The sequence below is a fragment of the Nyctereutes procyonoides genome, unplaced genomic scaffold, assembly GCF_905146905.1.
Source record: "Nyctereutes procyonoides isolate TBG_1078 unplaced genomic scaffold, NYPRO_anot_genome, whole genome shotgun sequence".
Taxonomy (NCBI): domain Eukaryota; kingdom Metazoa; phylum Chordata; class Mammalia; order Carnivora; family Canidae; genus Nyctereutes; species Nyctereutes procyonoides.
Window position 1 is genome coordinate 34,897,791 of NW_026575049.1, and position 20,585 is coordinate 34,918,375.

Consider the following 20,585-nt stretch of genomic DNA (forward strand, 5'->3'; position numbering starts at 1 on the left):
GCACGCTGCTCTGTGGGGCAGTGACAGATGCATAGCCAGGGATACATCAGGTGCTGGGACCAAGTATGAGCTTGAGTGGAGTGGGGGTTTGCCGCCCTAAAGATCAAGACTGAGTGGGAAAATCATAGTGAACTGGAAAATGGAATCGGAAAAGCCAACAACATGGAAACATACACCTTAGTGGCCTCAGTGGAGCTTCTTCAGCAGTGAGTCATCATCATCATCAACACAAAGCCTGAAATCTAGCCAGCACTCGTGCAAAGAATCCTGAGAACACACACAGGGTGCATATTAATACCTTTTAATGTTTCACATTTTTTTTCCCCCAGAAGGTACATAACAAAAATACATGGATTTAATATGAATCTCAGTACAGTGGGCAATTACAGAACCTAAATAAGACAAGTCTATCAAGTATAATCCTTCTTATGGGGGACAACATTCCATTCTACTAAGAAGAAAGAATCACAACATGATTAGGCACAAACATATCATACTGCCTATTGTTCTAACTTCTGAGACTGGTAGTCTTGGAGAAAAAAAAATCGACTAAAAAAAATAAATAAAGCTGAACACAGTCAACTGCCTCAGTCGTTGTCCCCTCCCCCCCCCCAAATCCCCGTTTTCCTTTTTGTGCTCTTCAGAGCCGCATGGGTGAGGGCGTGAGGCAGAGCCGTGTGGGACAGGGGTAGGCACCCTGCTGACTACATGCCAGGCAGATGCAGAAGTTCCCTGAGGTGACCAAAAAATGTACTGCCACTCAGCGTTGCTGCTGAGAACTCGAGCTGAGAGGAGGTGATGGGCTGGCAGGGGCCTGACAGCCACAGCATATGGTGCAGATCCAACTTTGAGAGACAAAGTGGCCCACACGTCATCGTGGAATAGTCAGCACATTCATGTAGGAATCTCAAACTGCAGAGCCAACCCTCTCTGTCATGCTACAAGCTGGAATGCTTTGACCACAATTCCGCCAGGATCAGTCATTCATTCAACAGAAAAAAAGTCAAAACCATTTGGTTTTTAAATGAAAATCCTTCACATCCACCTGTGTTCAAAAATAATAACTTAGGACATTAATACTTCCTTTAAACATCAATTACCATAACAGAGTTGAATCGTAAGTGTGAGGGACCTATTTTCCTATGAACACAGCTCATAGGAAGGGATAGATATGTAACACACATGAAAAGTAAGGCTGTGATAGTCTTTGTTTTTAGCTTAAAGCTCAGGTTACCCCCAAAAAGTATTACCCAAGTTAAATGTTTCTTACTGAGAAAGAGCTCACTTAGACCAACACGATACACTAAATAAAGGAAAATATTTATTGTTCTTCCCCATTTAAAGGTGCACCTCTGCCTCCACGGTGAGTCCTGGTGGGAACCCTCCTCTCTGACTAGGTCTGTGCAGTGGAGTATTACTTCAAACAAGCTGGCCAAGGAGCCACCTTCTTTCCTAAACAGCATTAAAACTAAGAACAGTAGGTGATGTAGCAAATGGGACAAATGAGGCCAGATCTTGTCACAACTGTACTTGTTCTGACACAGAACCCCTGAGGGGAGACACTGAATGATAGGTCGGTCACAAAGGACAGGACACTGGAATCCTGGCACAGTTCTGTTGTGCAGGACAAGCCTAAGCAGCCTCCAAGTGACCAAACCACGCCTCCCGTGCACAAGGCACCTTACTTGCATTCTCAAGACCTGCTTTTGAACAAAAACCAACTGCTAACATTTCTCCTCTCTAGTATCATTTACACCTTGGAGGGAAAAAAAAAGCAATCAACATTAAAAAGCTTAACAGGGAGAATAGGCAAACTCAGAAAGGAAAGATCACACTAAAACTGCTCGACAGTTGCTCCATCACTGCCCACCGCATGGCTTGAGGCCAGTGACTTCATGGACGCACCACGCCGATGCATGCCGAAGGTCAGTTCCAGTCCTTCACGGTGACCCCAGTGCGACGCTGCCTGCCTTCCATTCACCACCTCCTGCCCAGGAGATCCAAGGGGGCCTTGGGTGCTGTGCGCACAGGACGTCCAGGTGCCAAAGCCCAAGACCTTCCTAAAAACTTCCCCTTGGGTTTGGGCAAGGAAACACAGCAGTGGTTTGGAGTATTGGCAGCAGCATCCACACTGGGGCTTAACCTCAGCAGCCAGCCTGGAGGATGCTTGCCCCAGAGCGCTTGGTCACTGACAAGGTCGTGAATACCTGCGGGAAGGACAGAACAGGAGATGTTCAGACACCCCAGCCAAGAAGTCACCAGGGAGCGGTGCCAGTAACACCAAACCTACTAAGATGGACTCAGAGGACTACTTACAGTGAACAAAATGGAAAAGAAGTATGACCAAAGGTATCACAACTTTTTCAGAGGATAAAAGGGGAGATGTATTTTAAAAACAAGGTAAAAGAGGAAAAAAATTTAAGTTTTATCTAATGAAGAATTTTATTTTCATGAGAGTGATTAAAACAATTAAATGTGTCATCCCGGTTGCTGGCCAACTCTCTCAAAGAAAAGCATGGTGAACCTAAGACCCAGCGATTGCACTGTTGGGGATTTACGCCAAAGATATAGATGCAGTGAAACACCGTGACACCTGCACCCCAATGTTCATAGGAGCAATGTCCACAATAGCCAAATTGTGGAAGAAGCCTCAATGTCCTTCGACAGATGAACAGATAAAGAAGATGTCGTATATACACAATGGAATATTACTCAGCCATCAGAAAGGACCAATACCCACCATTTGCTTCGATGTGGATGGAACTGGAGGGTATTAGGCTGAGTGAAATAAGTCAATCAGAGAAGGACAATCATCATATGGTTTCATCACTCATACAGGGAATATAAGAAATAGTGAAAGGGATTATAAGGGAAAGGAGGGGAACTGGGAAAAATTAGAGAGGGTGACAAACCATGAGAGACTCCTAACTCTGAGGGAAAAAAAAAGGCTTATGGAAGGGGGGGATGGGGTAACTGGGTGACAGGCACTGATTAGGGCACTTGATGGGATGAACACTGGGTGTTAGACTATAATTTGGCAAATCGAATTTAAATTAAAAAAATTTAAAAAGAAAACCTTTAGTAACCTGGAGGGAAATAAAACATAGCAACTATAATTTTAATAAACTGTAGATTATGATGTATTTATCTTTCTTTAAAGATGTGTTTTAATGATACTATGATTAAATATGGAAATGGAAATTTTCTCCACTTTTTTCCAAATGGAAAATTTGAAGACAGAAGGGTTATGCCCTTTTTCAATCATTGTAATTTTATAAAATGTTTAGTTTCACATCAAATAAGAGAAACTTTCTAAATTATCTATGAAATAACTTTCAATTTTACTAAGAGGATAGTTAGTATGAGGAGGATCAGAAAAAAAAGAGAGGAACTAATTGGAAACTAGCAACTATTTAAAATTTCGAGAGAAATGCTGGGATTTCTATAAGAAGAAAAAATAATTTTGATTCTTGATGGAGTTATAATAATCTAAGTGTTGCTGTATGTGGCTTAGGTTCTCAATAAAATATTTGTGGAAATGAAAAAAAAAGAAATGCAAGGTGAGATATTCTGGAAATGTAGAAAGGTATACAGTATACTGTCACAAACACCCATGTGCTATTCAGTGTGTATAAATGTGGTTAGAGCCCCATGTGCGCTCCTCCCTCATCACCTCTCTCCTCTCCTCCCCGACCAGTGCTTGCCACTCCTATACATTTCTTGCATTTCTTTGGTGGGTTTCTACCAACTTTACCTCTAAATAGCAAGATGATAAATGTACTCTTCTGCCACCTGCTTCCTTGGCATCATCTTGCATTTCTGTAATTCATTCACTGATAAGGATACAAGTATCTCTAATTCTTCCACTTTTCACTGAATAGTATTCAAGTAACTACAGTACACTATATACACTGTGTACTAGAGAATCCAATTATTCAGTGAATATATTACAAATTACATACCCAGGCTCCTATAGGTGGCCCTTCCAGCAGTTACTAATATTCTATTTGCAATACGCTCTGTGACGTTCCAGTTGTCTCCTTGTACCTGCAGTTAGAGGTACAACTTCTGGGTTGGAAAGTATATGTCACTTCTACGTGACTGGATTCCCAAGGTGCCAGACCAACTGATGAGTCCACCTCAAGTCACATCCTGCAAACATCTGGTGCTTATGGACTTAGAGCCTCAACATCTTCAAGTAGCTATTTTACCGTCTACTATTCATAAAAACAGTGATTCTCAAACATTAGTGAACAAAGTCTACTCACAGATAAAAATACACAGAAATTATACTGATGTCAATATGGCAGATTTAGGGTAGGGCCCAGCAATCTCATTTTTAGCATGAGTCCCAAGTGATTGATTCTAATGCAGGTTTATCTATAGTACACTTTCTTGTGGAACATTAGCGCAGGAATTTTGGGCAAAATCCAAATTCAAGAAGTCTACTGCATGTAAACTAACCAGCACTTGCTTATCTTTGTAGTTTTACCAAATAGGAAGCCTACAGTCAAGGTTTTTAAAAACCTATACTCTACACATTTAGAAACAGAGAAACAAGGTGAGCCTTCAACAGTCCTGGCTTTCTACCTGGAAGCCTCTGTATGACCCTGGTACAGCCCAGAGACAACACAAACATCTCAGGGACTTGAGACAGAGTGGAGACTGGGGAAGCTGAGGTGGCTGGGATTTGTGGGGCCAAATTCCCAAGAGGAGGCAGCCACGTAGAGAAAGAGCTGTCCCCTCATCTCCACCTGAATACCAAGCTCTCCGCATGTGGGGGGCAGGACCCCATGAGGCCAGAGAAGAACCACCAGCAGACAACTGTATGCTGAACCAGCACCAGAATCCACTTGGGTCTGGGAGATGTTCCCGTTGTCACCAACTGGAGTCCGGAGACTTCTCTGAGGCCCTGGAGCAATCAGCAGAGACGCCAGAAAGCCACATCTAAAAATAGGGCTAAGCTAGTAATGTTACTGGCCCCAGAGTAAAAGCTATCCTAGACCACCCTAACAAAGCTCAAAAACAAGCTTACAAAGGATCAAATGATCCACAAGGACATTATCTACCACAAGAAAACTCAGTACCTTTTAAAGGAAGACAACAAAACCCAGGTACCTGGCATGGATTCAAAGAAAAAAAAAAAACCTGTCAACCCAGAATTCTATGGTCAACAAAACCTTCCTTCCATGAAGAAAGCAAAATGAAGACATTTCAGACAAACAAAAGCTAAGCGACTTGTCACTAGCAGACCTACGATACCAAAAATGGGAAAGGAAGTCCTTCCAGCTCAGGGAAATGCACCAAGAGGTAACATCTTTCCTACCATCACCGGCCTGTCGCTCGCCACCCAGGGATAGCCCACTTTTACCACCACTCCTCCTCCATGACTTCGCAAGAACAGTCTTCAGGCTGCCAGGCTGGGCTGAGGATCCCACCCCTAGCGTTCTTTCATACATCACCTGAACCCACCCACCTCTTTTTACTCTCAACTTTGCCTTTACCACTGGTTCTTCCTCCTTGGCTTTCAAATGTGTTTACACTGCATTTATCCTGAAACAATTCTCCTTCCACCTTATGATCACCTCTACCACCGATGTCGCTCATCCTCTTTACAGACAGAATCTTGGGCTCTTGGTACTTACAGTCAATTTTGATTCATTTCACTGAAAGCTGGATTCTGTCCCTGCCACCACGCCTGGGGTTCATTAGGAATGTCTGGCTGCCAAACCCAGGGGGGCACCTTGAGTTTTCTCTTCACACACCCTCTGCAGCACTCCTTGTCATCCCCCTCATCTCCCTTTTAACAACTCCTTCCTCTTCCCATGCCCATGTCCTCCCCTAGTGGCTCCTCCCACCGTGGCATGGACACATGCAGGAACACCCATCTCCCCTGGCTAATGCACTGGCTGAGCCCTTGGGGGGCTGTGCAGCCCAGCTGCCTGTCTGCTGTGGGGTGCTGCACCAATGCTGCCCCAGGCTTCGGCCCCCATTTCTCCCCCTAAGACAGCCTCACAGTACATGTCTTATTCAGTTGGCCTCTCCCTTTTAGGCAGATGAAGGCACCACTTCTCCAGCCACCATGTGTCCCTCCTGAACTGTATCTACCAGTAAGACCCAACACAACACTTCTTCCCGGATGACATTTCAAACCCATCACGTACAAGACTGAACCATCCCCCTCCCTGAATCCAGCTCCTTCAGTGAAGGCCATCACTAGGCCACATATCTGCAGTTAATGTTTCATTCTTTTGTCTCCTTCCTGCTGCTAAGCAATCAATTCTGAGGTCTTCCATAGCTTCTCTTCTGTCATATCTGATCTCTTTTTGTGTTAACACTGACACTCAGTTCGTGTCTCATCATTCTGACTGACCTACTGGGAAGTTTTTGCTAGTTTCCAATGTCTTCGTCTCACCATGAAGACTTCTGTATGGCACACATTACACACTTTTGCCCTATTAGATGTTAGGGGCCCAGGGCTTGCAGTGTAAGGAAGAGGGATGCGTCACCTCTGAAAACCAGGAGCACCAAAGTGTGCCTTCCTACATCTTGTTCCCCTCTGCATCTTAGCCAGAAATGCCCCAGGAAGGGGCTGCTTCTATGAGTCAGGGCCTAGAGTGAAGACAGAATGGAAATAGTCACATCTGGTCCATGATGACCATGGAGCACTGGCAAGGAAGAGACCTGGTTTTATAAGCAAAACAAACACCACCACCCAAACTGTCCATCTGTACTGCCCAGTCATGAAAACATAAAAGGGCATTGTGTTCAACTAATTAAACTTAGAAGCCTATTTGGATATCAAGTATACTTAAGATTTCAGTCCAAACCTTTTTGGCCACAGCACTTGGATGGAGAAAAAACACCAGTAAGTTTCTGTAGACTCCATCTGTCCTCTACACCCAGGCTGATCCCCTCCAGCCAGTAAGCATCTGGAGTAAGACTGGAGGCCATGGCTTAGTTATGAGAGTCCCCAGCAGAAGCAAGACTCATGCAGTACCCACATCTGTGCTGGCACACCAGGACACCTGGGCAAATTTTTTGGTCAGCTACCCCCTTGCTTCCTGAGGAAAAACTAGTTTCCTGGTTTTTAATATAAAGAAGAAAGAGCACAAGAAAGCAAGACTACTTTGACTTAATGTTGGTCAAAGCAATAGCAATCAGTATCAAAACTACTTTTGAGGGCAGCCTGATGGCTTAGCAATTTAGCGCCGCCTTCAGCCCAGGGTGTGATCCTGGAGACCCAGGATTGAGTCCCATGTTGGGCTCCCTTCATGGAGCCTGCTTCTCCCTCTGCCTATGTCTCTGCCTCTCTCTCTCTGTCTCTCATGAATAAATAAAATCTTTAAAAAAAAATACTTTCGAATAAAAGGAGAAAAACTTTTGTGTAAAAGAGGAACATTATTGAGAAAAGCCCTTGGTCCATTTCAGTCTTAAACTAGTGACAAAAAGCCTTTTTACTACTTACATACATATAGATAAACATATCTATAGAACTATATATATCATCAGCACCTTAAAAAATTAAGACCCAAATAATAATGAACAGTATATTAAAACATTAAAAATTTGAAGCTAGAAGAAAATATGAACAATTCATATTTTTAAAAATAGGTTAACGAAGATATGTAAAAATCCTTGAAAGTTAGTCCTTTTTTACTTGATACAGAAAAAGATTTATTTACACTGAATTTTGCAACATTTTCATTAGCACTCCCAAATTCATGCTGATGACACTGTAAGCTATGGAAACTTTTGAAAAGCAATAAAAAATTTTTTGTTTAAAAAAATGTGAAACTGAGGGATCCCTGGGTGGCGCAGCGGTTTGGCGCCTGCCTTTGGCCCAGGGCGCGATCCTGGAGACCCAGGATCGAATTCCACATCGGGCTCCCGGTGCATGGAGCCTGCTTCTCTCTCTGCCTATGTCTCTGCCTCTCTCTCTTTCTCTCTCTGTGACTATCATAAATAAATAAAAAAAAAAAATCAAAAAAAATTGTTAAAAAAATGTGACACTGAACAAGGACAGAAAGACAATACATGATAATGAAAATAGCTGTGTTAGGATGATATCATGGGCAATTTAAAGTATCATCAAATGCACTGGCCTCAATTTTTATAAAAGAAGAAAGATAAAGAGCCAAGGAATACATTACAACACATTTCAGGGTTCGCTTCAGTTTTACTTCTCAGGAATTAATTTGGAAATAGAACTGGTGGGAGATTTTTGGTAGAAAAGGAAACCTGGGTGGCTCAACTGGCTAAGTGTCCAACTCTTGATTTTGGCTCAGGTCATGATATTAGGGTTGTGACCCCAAGCCCCGAGTCCGGCTCCGCACTGGTGTGGAGCCTGCTTAAAATTCTCTCTTTTCTTCTCCCTCTGCCCCATCCTGCCCTGCTTGTACAAGCTGAAGGAAGGAAGGAAGGAAGCAAGGAAGGAAGGAAGGCCATCAAAAACCCAAAGTGCCACTGTTGATTAGTCTAAATGAAAAAAGAAATAAGGTCAATTTTTACAACATTTTTATTTGCACATAGCTGCTTTAGAATTTTCCTAAAAGCACATATTTTAAAGATGAGCATGGAGGCTACCCCTTCACACTTTCCTAGCCCAGCAAGAAGTGCACTCACGAAGGTCAAGTGCTGATATAGGCACCCCCCTCACATTCAGATCCATCACCACCTCCCAGCCTCACAAGCCCCCCTGTTCCAAGGCTGCGATGTTGACATTGATTACAACTTTTGATGTTCAGCACTAAGACTGACTTAAAAACATTTCACGGGTCTTTCCTAATGTTTTCTCCTTTTGAGCTATTATTTTTCCCCTACAAATAAACATGATTAGTTGAAATTACTCCTCCAAATGATGTGCAGTTTCCTATTCAATTACTGCTGCTCCAAAACCTGGAATAAATTATCACCACACTATCTTCACACTGAATAATGCTAATGCATTACTGATGCTCCAGCCATTAAGATTCCCCCAGTATTGATACCAAAAAAATTGCAGGCTAAAAGAGTTCTCTCCTTCTCTTAGAGCAATTCTTCAACTGAGCAATCTGTTGACTTTTCTCAGTAATTACTCCTCAGAACCAAAGGTTGGTTGCTCAAACAACAGGTTACATTCCCACAATGGTGTGAAGAGCCTTTCGTGATTCATTCCGCAAACCAGCGCCACTGGCCCTAGAGCTGTGGCTAGTTCTGGTCACTACAATAGTGTTCAGGACCAGTTTTTAACTTACTGACTTCTAATCCAGCCCATGGACTGATATTTGTGAAATCCAATAAAATGAAATTTTCAGAGGCACGTAAAATTAAAAGCCAACCTGAGATACCATCAAGTTTCTAACCTTCCCTTCTTCATTTCCATCCATATCTCAAATGCACTACTAACACACACTCTGGGGTGGCTGTGAGAGGCATGTCTCTATAGCATAAAGCTGGACATGAAAAAACTGGGTCCAGCAACTAATCCAATCACCATCCAAGCCAGACCCCCCATTTAACACAGAAAAAAAGAACCCCTAAAAACTGCCTCCAAATCAAATTTTACTTTCCCTTGATCAAGAAGCTGTAAAAAAATATTTCCATAGTTGGAGATTGGAAGAATTTGATTTTTTCAAAATCTGATTTGCCAGCAAGCAGTTCATACTGAGAGATTAAAAAAAAAAAAAATCACTCCTCTCTTGCCTGAACAGAATAATTGTAAATCCATATCTATTAAGGGGCTAAATATGTAAAATACACAAAGAATTCATACAATTCAACAGCAAAAAATCAAATCCAATTAAGAAATAGATCTGAACATTTTTCCAAAGACACCCAAAAGGCCAACAGGTACATGAAAAAATGTTCCACATCATTAATCATCAGGGAAATGTAAAGCAAAACCTACAATGAGATACCATTTCACGCCAGTTAGAATGGCTACTATCAAAAAGAAAAGAATTAAGTACTGGTGAGGATGTGGAGAAAAGGGAATCCCTGTGCACTCACTGTTGGTGGAAATGTAAGTTGGTACAACCACTATGGAAAACAATATGGAGGTGCCTCAAAAGTTTAAAATAGAACTACCAATATGACCTAGGAATTCCAATATTGGGTATGTATCCCCTCAAGAAACACAAAATACCAATCTGAAAAAGATTATCTCCACCCCAACGTTCCCTATAGCATTACTTACAATAACCAAGATATGGAAGCAACCCAAGTGTCCATCAGTAGATAAAGAAAACGTGGTGTACACACACACACACACACACACACACCCTCTGGACTATTACTCAGCCTTAAAAAAAGAATGAAATCTTGGCATTTGCAACAACATAAATGGACCTCAAGAGCATAATGCTAAGTGAAATGAGTCAGAGAAAAATATTATAGGATCTCTCTTATATGTGGATTCTGAAACAAACAAAAAAACATGATCCCAGAGAAAACAGCCTAGTGGTTACAAGAGGCAGGGGTGAGGGTGGGAAAAGTGGACCAACTGTTTTTGTTTTCTCCTTGTTTCACATGTTTTTAGTTTAAAATTTATTTAAGATTTTATTTTTAAGTAATCTCTACACTCAACGTGGGGCTCAAACTCATGACTCTAAGATCAAGAGCTGCATACTCTTCTGACTGAGCCAGCCAGGTATCCGGGACAGGACCTTTTTCAAAATACACATCCCTACCCACCCCATCCTCCAGCCCTCTTAAGAAATACTGTAAGGATGACCTTGAGTAAAGCTACATCTTCTATAATGATAGAAGAACCCAGCCTACAAACTCTCCACACAGTGTCGTCCACTAATCCTAGGACTCTGGCACCATCTCTGCTTTAGTTAAGGTGTCTGAAAAGCTGGATGCCATGGCCAGGCTGAGATTCTGCTGAGATTACAACCCAGCTCTGTGTCTCCACTACACTTATGTTACCACCAGGAAATCATTTCTATATTTTAAATTCTACGTCAAATATCATAGAAGAGGTATGCAAGTAGGGTATCACTTGTACAGTGGTGTCTCAGGAGCCAGACTGGTTGGGTTTGAAGCCTGGTTCTGCCAGTTCCATTCAACCTCCCAGTCCTCCATTTCTCCATCTGTCAAGTGGAGCTACTACCGCCCCCGGGGAATGCTTGTAAGGACTTTGCAGAGAGCAGAGTGCCTGTCACATAGAGGAAGGCCTGAAGAATGTCGGCGCTGTGGTTAGAATCACTCCCCTGGAACCTGCTTTTTTTTGCCACCACTTCCCACTTCAAGCCATAGCTGTGAATCACTCTGCTTCTTCCCTCTCCCGCTTGCAGTCAGTTGGCAAGCACCATGAAGTCACCTCCTATTTTTCTCTCAAATGTCTCAAGGTCTCCTGACGTCCATTGCCACTACCCTAGGCAGGTACCACCTCCCCATTCCCTTCTGGATGTGTCTGCTCTGGTCCAGTAGAGCAATGCCCCAATGCAGCCAGTGATTTCTCTCTACAGTGCATCTGATCACATTACCCCTGGCTCTAACCTTCTCTCAGCCAAACCTCAGTGCCCCCAGGATAAAGCCCCTGGTTTACAAGGCCATGACCTTCCTACCAGCTTCTCTAGCATCATTGTTTTTACTTCTCTATAGGCTCCTCAAGCTACAGCAGTAGAGGTCCTCCCTGTTCCTCCTTAAAGAAACATGATCTCCCCCACAGAGGCCTTGTACTTGGTATTCCCTCTGACAGGCTAACTACCAACACACTACTCATCACAGACCAGAACTACCTCCTCAACTGTCCTGCCTGGATTTCCCTACTCTGGACGCCATCAGGATTGCCCCTGATCTGGGGGCCTGTCACACTGAACTGCAATTGCTATTTCACTCAGCTGCCACTTGCTCTTTCTGAGTCTCATCTTATATCTCTGCTCTAACCCCATAAATGCCTGGCACAGTGCTACACTCATAATTGTACAACAAATGTGTTCACCGAGTGACGCAGCACCCACGTTTTCTCTCATTAATTAACCAACACCAGCTTGGGAAAAAAATTTTTTTAAAGCCCTAACAAATCAGCGACACTTTCAGCCTCCAAGCTTCAAAGTCATAAGAGAACCAACAAATGGAGAGGCACAGGAGCAAATGCTCAAAATGTGCCAAGTATACCAAAAAGAAGAGACCTTTGGCTGACCTACCCGCAGGCAGAGGCTTCGGGAAGACTCCCTGCCTCTTCAATGCCATCTCTCTGCACAGCTGGCTATCATCCTGCCAGATACCACCTCACCTGCCACTGCCGGGTCACAATACAACACGTGGATGATGGGAGTCAGTCTTTTTTTTTTTTTTTTTTTTTTTGAGTCAGTCTTTTAACCAGTCCACTGAGGGCTAAACTCAAACTCAGAGTTAAAAAGTTAAGACACTCACATACACAAGTTGAAAAGTCACCTTTTCATCCAGGACAGAGACGACTGCTGTGGTTTTTAAATATCTTGGATTGGCTTCTAAAATTTTAAATATACTCAGTGTAGTGGGTTAAGTCTCCCAGAATGACATGCTCAATACCTGTTAACGTGATCTTATTTGGATAAGGTCAGGCTGGATTGAGTGGGCCTTAATCCAGTGACTGAGGTCCCTCTAATAAGAGGAATCCAGACACAGACACACAGGAGGCAAGGCCATGCACGTGAAGACAGAGATGACAGTGATGCAGGACTCAGCCAAGGTCGACCAAGGACTGCCAGCAACCACCAAGAGCTCGAAGAGGCCAGCCAGGCAAGATTCTTCTCCAGAGCCTTGGGAGGGAGCATGCCCCTGCTGACACCTTGGTTTCAGACATCCAACCTCCAGAACTATGCGAGGATAAACTTTTTTGTCTTAGGCCACCCAATGTGTGGCACTTTGTTACATCAACTTGGTCTTTTAAAGACATATTATATACTAATATTTATCTCAATGGAAGTATTTATGAAAAAACTGAAGTTAGCTGGTTCCTTCCCCAGGCAGATAGTCTTAGTCATTACAATGAACAAAAAACATATGCTGTATATTCTTTAAGAGCTTCAATCTGGACTCTTCAATTTTGGGGTCATTTTTTTGAAGCTTAGTTTTATTTCACAAAAACAGAAGTTTTCTATGAATAATGCCCTGGTCACGAAACATGTTAATATTTTATGCTTCCATCCTAGCCAGGTGTATATTATTAACACAGAGGAGGACCCTATCCCTAATTATAGAAAAGGCAAAAGCAAAAGGACACCCAAATGTTTCCTTAGTCTTGAAGCTGACATTTCACATATTCAGCAAAGAATTCACTTGTGCAAGGGCAAAAAGAACAGACACCCATCAGTTAACCAGCTGCAGAATGAAATCAGGCATGCACCTGCAGATATACACCCTGGAAACCACTCACTCTGGTGACCAGATAACAGCTATGGTTTTCAACTCCATACCTACGCTGGTCTAATATGAGCTACCTTCTCCCAACCTTTGCCAGTCTCCAAAGTCGACACATTTTTGGTTTACAAGCCCTGCTTAGTAGTAAACATAATAACCTTCAACTCTTGCATGATCATGGGCAAGCATGAAGAAATGTTGGCACCCCAGAGGCCCAGAGTGGTCAACTTCCAGTTCTAGTGTCAGTTGCTTGATCTTTTAAAAGCAACACTTTCAAATCTCATCCTTTGATACAGAAAGCTAGAGGCAGACAACATCACTGAGCCTTGAGGTGGCTCTGGGATAACTAGGACTGCAAGCTCTTTCTGGGTATGAAGGGCACTATCATTGACTGCCAAGAAAATCATTTAGGAGACATGATAAAAAAAATTTAAGGCACATCTCTATAAATAAATCACTGCCATCATTTTACCATTAGCATGATACTCCTATCCAGTTCATGTCAGGAACAAAAGTATCTGAAAAAGGAAATTAAACTGTAAGGAGGTACAGAAGTAGCTCAACTACAACAGAAGGACACTAACTTCAGAGTCCTGGACTTGCCACTTGAAAGGCAAATGATGTCGTGCACTTTTAAACAGAGCTGTCAAAGTACAGGGGACCCACCTCTGCACAGATGGGGTGGATTCCAATGGTACTGTCCAGCTGCATTTTGGTCAGTCCACACTTGAGGGCAGCTGCAAAGCCTTGTGTAACTTCTCCAGCATTTGGACCCAGTACGTGGAAGCCCACGACACGTTCCTAAGATATAAAATAAAGTAATAGTTACGCTGATTCTTTCCCCCTTAACAACCTAGAACATGGACCCAGTCTATTCTAAAAACCCTGTTCAGAAAGACTTCTACTAACACATGCACCAAAATGTTCTGGAAAATATTTTCAACGGGCAGTTCTATCCTCATCTCCTCTATTTGGTTGTCTCAAAGCTCCAGATAAACTATGCGTGATAGCTATAACATTCAAAAACAGTCATTTCAGGGTGCCTGGCTGGCTCATTTGGTAGAATGTGTGACTCTTGATCTTGGTGTTGTGAGTCTGAGCCCCACGTTGGGTGCAGAGATTACTTAAAAAAAAATCTAGGGGTGACTGGGTGTTGCAGTCAGTTAAAGCATCTGACTCTTGGTTTTGGCTCGGTCATGACCTCAGGCTCCAAGCTTAGTGTGGAGTCCCCTTGGGTTTCTGTCACTCCCTGTGCATCTGCCCATCACTCTCTCTCTAAAATAAATAAGCCTTAAAATAAAAATAAATAAATAAAAGTAGTCATTTAAATTTAGAAAGTATTCTAAGGCCTTGAGGGCAGACAGCATAGTTAGACTTCAGACCTTTTTAATCTGAAACCATTTAGAAACCAACAGAAAAATTTTTGGCAACTCTGAAAAGTGATGTGGCAATTACTTTGAATAAACTCCAAATCCCAGACTCCGGCTACCTCTGCCAAAGGCAAAGAAATCTGATGCATTCTAATGTTCAGACTTTCATGACTGAGCTACACTATCTAGTCCAACCTCCTCAGCACAGGAAAGGCAACTGACACTGCGGGGTACACAGCCTTATCTAAGGTTAATTGCTGCCTGGAAAACAATCAGGATGGTTGTCCTGTTGCCATAGTACTATAATATATTCCACGCTGAGCTCCTCCATATTCATTCTGCCAATCAGGGGTTTAGTGTATGGATAAAGCACCAAACACACTGCACTTAAGATATATAGACTTACATTTAATGATATGGATATATCTCAAAGAAAGAGATTTTTAAAAAGTTACAAGGTTCTATTTTTAGCTGAGGATACCACTCTTAAATCACAATGCGTGTTTATGGATACGTAACAGGCAGCAAATGTAAAAACGTGAACAGGTGAGATACTCGCTTCAAAACAGTGTTGCCTCTGGAGCAAGGAGGAGTGAGTAGTACAGGATCACAGGATTGAGAAGGACTACAAACGATTACACAGGCATAGGGTAATGCTTGATAGCTTGAGATCTACATTGCCTGGGATTGAGTTCCAACTCTGCCATTAACTAGGTTAGTGACCTGAGCACAGTTACACTTAACCTCCATGTGCTCCAGTTTCATCATCAATGAAGAAGGGATAACAGGAGTACACACCTCACAGGATTGTGTAAGAATTAACTAAGTCAATACAACAGACATCCAAGAAGTACCTAGTGGTACCATAGTAAGTGCTCAATAAACATAAGCTAGTCTAAATTTCCTCTGTGATGGTTTCTCTCTTACAACAGAAAAGCTCTGAAGCAAACACACTAAATCTGGATGGTGGGTACTTTCCCTATCCTTCTGTAAATGTTAAATATTTCATCATAACATACAACAACATACAGAAAAATAGAACCCCAGCAGATAATAAACACTGAGAAAGCCAAGCATAGGTAGACACTGTAAAGTGACGGACTCAAAATGAATAAAACATACGCCCCAAAGATGGTCAAGTTCTAGAAGCATGCTTTTGCATAAGACTGCTCATGATGGCTGAGTGTCTGCCTTTGGCTCAGGGCTTGATCCTGTAGTCCTGGGATTGAGTCCCACATCAAGCTCCCTGTAGGGAGCCTGCATCTCTCTCTGCCTCTTTCATGAATAAATAAATAAAATCTTAAAAAAAAAGAGACTGCTCATGACAAAAGAACAATGACAAGTATTCATTTTTTCTAATACACTCTTTGTGAAAATAATTAAAAACAGTATCATCCTCCTTAAGGCCTCAACTATTTTAATTAAGATGGGCTCATTAATAGTGAAAACTACTCTTCATAATTTTTTAAAAATTTTTAAAATTTATTTATGATAGAGAGAGAGAGAGAGAGAGAGAGAGAGAGAGAGAGGCAGAGACACAGGCAGAGGGAGAAACAGGCTCCATGCACCGGGAGCCTGATGTGGGATTCGATCCTGGGTCTTCAGGATCGCACCTGGGCCAAAGGCAGGTGCCAAACCGCTGCGCCACCCAGGGATCCCTACTCTTCATATTTTATTTAAAAAGTGTTATTTGAACACATGACACAACAGTGGGAAAAAAAAACACAGTTAAAGAAGATTTGCTTGGTCTGAAGGAAAATGTGGAGGTTTCATTGCTACATGCAACATGCAACTGAACTACTTCTTGTTGGAGGCAGTTATCAGACTGCTAGTGACAACCTCAGACATTGTCTCCTTTTGTCTACAGCAGCATGAGAACTATTGTATACGCAAACACTTTTAGTAATAAAACATGTCTGCAAAGGAAAAACTGCATAAAATCATTCTTTATGCCAACTGTATCCTAGTATCCTCATTTATTAAATGCATCTAGATGCATCTAGGATCACCATTCCTGTAGACAGCGCAGGTTTTCCTCTACTACTACCGGAGGCAGGAGTTTCTTAGTAGGATACATGGCTTAATTTTATTCAAACCCTCCAAATAAGAAAAGTATGGATTCTTCAGCACCATTTACATTTTTACTTAGGTCTTTTTTTTCTTTTTTAAGGTAAGATCCCAACTAAGTTAAAAATACCAGTTCTCATCAGATTTAATCCGTAAGCATATGTGCAAAGATATATACATTCTGAATCACAATATAAAATGAGGACAGTAGCTAAAAAAGAAAACCAACCATGTATTCAATCATTTTGTGGGTATGGAAACAAAACTGTGAGGTGAAGGAGTTTGCCCACAGGCTTTCAGTTACCAGTTGTTACACGTAGGAGCTGGCAATGAAATCTTCAATCAGAACCCAATTAAGAGCTCCTCCTATTACACCTTTCTCATTAGTGCCAGCTGCCTAGGATACAAACATGTGTTACTCCTTTTATTTTTCATTATTTCTAGATAGTCACTGACTTCATTGCTTCCCTTTCGCAAACACAAGTGTAAACAGTTCTCAAGCTGTCTCTGTGGTCTTTGCTCGGCGAGGTCTTGTGGACCTGCGACCACGTGCGGGGCCCTGTGACAGTGACCCTGAGTAGAGATCAAGCAGTGTCACCATGGTCCTTGCCCTCAGTGTCCACATGGCTGGGAAGACCAACAATAAAACACTAAAGGAATGTGAGGTACATCATGTGATCAAAATAGAACTATATATTAAAAACTTAATTACTGAAAAAAGGATTCAATGAGGATTTCACTTACATTATCTTTGATGTTACAGATTACTTTTGCGTAACATTTGTTATTATCTCTTGAGGGAATTGTCCACTCCAATGGCCAGAAGTAACTATGATAAACCTGAGAAGATACACAATTTAGGCCCATTATCTTAAGAAGTCTGTTTGTCAAACACCAGCTGTGATTTGAAAACACTGAAGGCTCTTTTGATACTCAGACTTTCATGAAACAATAAAATTCATGGAATAAATAGGAAATTTGGTCAGAAGGTAAATGACCTTACACTTGTTGTCAGGCCCCTTTGCTATAAGCTCCTTCCCTTAATTACATCTCAACCTCAGAACAGTAAACCTTAGGTAATAATAACAACAAAAAGCAAGCAAATGAGAGAAAGAAACCAGGTGATTACTTGCTGTCTTACATTAAAAAAGAAAAGAAAAGAAAGAAAAGAAAAAAGAAAAGAAAAGAAAAGAAAGAAAAGAGGAAGGAAGGAAGGAAGGAAGGAAGGAAGGAAGGAAGAAGAAGAAAGAAAGAAAGAAAGAAAGAAAGAAAGAAAGAAAGAAAGAAAGAAAGAAAGAAAGAAAGAACCCAACACTATCTTGCATCTTGAATGACAACTTTGGGCAAAAAATAAATAAGGTGCCACAAACAATTATAGCAATTACCCAGTTCCTTGCTTAATGCTTCCAAAGAAATTTCTTCCTTTGGTATTTTTCACCAAAAGTAATGAAGAGGAGGAAGAGGGAGAGATGGAGGGAAGATGAGAGGTGGAAGGACACAGATATCTTTACTGATGCTTCATGAACTTAAACCTGGGTGACTACAGGGATTTATTTCCACCTCCAGCTGCTAGCCTCAATTGAAAACATACATGGCTGGCTACCTTTTAAAAAAATATGGATTATGTAGCCATTATAATAAGTGTTCTTTGATGTTATAATACAATGTGAATTTTTTTTAAATGTGGGTTATAAAATTGAATATATAATGTTATAGTATCACAACAATTACATAGGGAAAAGATATTAAAGAAATTATCCCAAATTGCTAAGAATTGCTATGTTACAGACATAAGTCTATGGATAATTGTTTCCTACTTCCATTTTCAAAACTGCAACCCAAATGCATTACTTTTAAATGAAAAATGCAAATTTCATAAAATGAAAGCCAAAGCCTGTCAAGAAATATGAAATATATACTAAGAACCTTAAAACATAAGACTCTTTTGATAGGACTCTATTGTCAGAAAATAACCAGAGAAATACAGTGAATTATGAAGATGTTCATTGTTCTATTTGTAAAAGTGAAAAACTATGAACAATCTAATAAAAGTATGGCTTATCAAATTATTTTAGAGCATCCAAAAAAACATAAGTCATTTTTTAAAATGCTGGGTTTAGGGTGAAATGCTCATGACCTAACATTAACTGTAAAAGAGAAAACTGCAATAACTTAATCATACTTAAATTAAGACACATGTACCTACAATTATACAATACACACAATGTATATATACAAGTATACAATAATATAAACATGTAAATAACTTGGAAAGAAACTAGAAGGAAATATGCCAAAATATTAATAACAGTTTTTGCTTCATGAATTACAATTTCCTTTTTTATATTTTCCTAATTTTTCAAAAGTCCTAGAATGAGGAGATACTATTTTTGCAATCAGAAAATGCTACTAATGTGGTACAAATAGACCAAGATATTACATACTACCACTAATGTATATAGTAAGAAAAAATTAAGAGATTTAAAATAGGTTTTTATATAATAAAATTTACTCTGATTTACAAATCTGGTCTTCTGGAAGGTTTTACTAGAAACTTTTTTCCTGAACAATTTAAAGCAGCAGTCCCTGGGGTAGCATCCTGTTCCCAAAACATCTTTCAGGTGCCTGTTCCTAGATTATAGCAAAGTTAGAAGAGGGTAATGGTACAAAAAACCCCGACTATTACTAACAGAGTCGTAGAAATGGAGTTAATTTTTAGTTTTCTTCTTTGTATTTTCCATAATTCCGACAATATTATTTTAATAATAAAAGGAACCAGTAAAAGTGGTTTCAAAAAGTAGAAGGAAGTATTCCTGAGTCAGCTGACAAGACTGAAAAACAGAAGGTAGGTCATATCCAAGTATTGTATCAACATTAAACTTCTGAAAAGTGGTGACTATAATGTAGTTAAGAAATACCCTGTTCGCAGGAAACACACACTGAAGAATTTAGTAGTAAAGGCGCATTTCATCCTCTTTCAAAAGGTACGGGGAAAAAATACAGATACAGAGAGAGAAAAGAAAATATGAAAAGTATAAAACAAATGGCAATACATGAATCTGGATTATAGGTATACAGAAAGGTCTTTGTATAATTTTTCACCTTTTCTATGTGCTTGAAATTACTTTTAATTTTGAACAAAAGAGCAGTATAACTTAACATAGGCATAAAGAATATAACTTACCTCAATATTTTCTTCCCCGAATTTCTCCACAGCTCTCTCCTCAGAAAGACCACAGGCACCATATTCCAAAGGAGTAAACACGGTTGTTGGAACATTTTCATAATCACACTGTTTCAAAATGGAAGGTTAAAGACTGGAGAAATTATAACTCTAAAAAGAATATGTCAAAAAAGTTTAAAATCAGGAGGGGAGGGCAGCCCTGGTGGTTCAGCGGTTTAGTGCCTTCAGCCCAGGGTGTGATCCTGGAGATCCAGGATCAAATCCCACGTCAGGCTACCTGCATGAAGCTTACTTCTCCTCTCTGCCTGGGTCTCTGCCTCTCTCTCTCTCTCTGTTATGAATAAACAAATTTTAAAAAATCTTAAAAAAAATCAGAAGGGGAAAGCAGACTAATAAATTTCTATGAAAAGTATGGGAAGTCACAACACCAGATATAAACCCACTTCTCTGAGAACCATTAACTCATGTGGCACTTTTAAGAGGTCTGAAGTCTGTCAAGACCAGGTATAAATAGATTCATGTGCCTTCTCCATCGATCTACTAACTGATGTTAACAACAAGGACACACTTTTTCTCCCTTTATAAAGCAGCCAAAAACAATACAAGTGTATTCAATGCTGATAGTCTCACAC

At 40.9% G+C, this 20,585-nt stretch overlaps 1 protein-coding gene across 9 annotated transcripts in view; it reads right to left on the bottom strand.

Moving 5' to 3' along the window:
* Nucleotides 1-285: 285 nt before the first annotated feature.
* TXNRD1 (thioredoxin reductase 1) overlaps nucleotides 286-20,585 on the bottom strand; it is a 120,715-nt gene continuing 100,415 nt past the window's right edge. For all 9 annotated transcript variants that reach the window (XM_055328402.1, XM_055328401.1, XM_055328403.1 and 6 more), the window contains 4 exons: nucleotides 19,954-20,061; nucleotides 17,514-17,609; nucleotides 13,999-14,133; nucleotides 286-2,207 (listed from right to left, as the gene is read on the bottom strand). In XM_055328402.1, coding sequence (XP_055184377.1) covers nucleotides 2,145-2,207; nucleotides 13,999-14,133; nucleotides 17,514-17,609; nucleotides 19,954-20,061 — 402 coding nt within the window. In that variant the 3' untranslated portion in view covers nucleotides 286-2,144. The remainder of the gene's footprint in view (nucleotides 2,208-13,998; nucleotides 14,134-17,513; nucleotides 17,610-19,953; nucleotides 20,062-20,585) is intronic.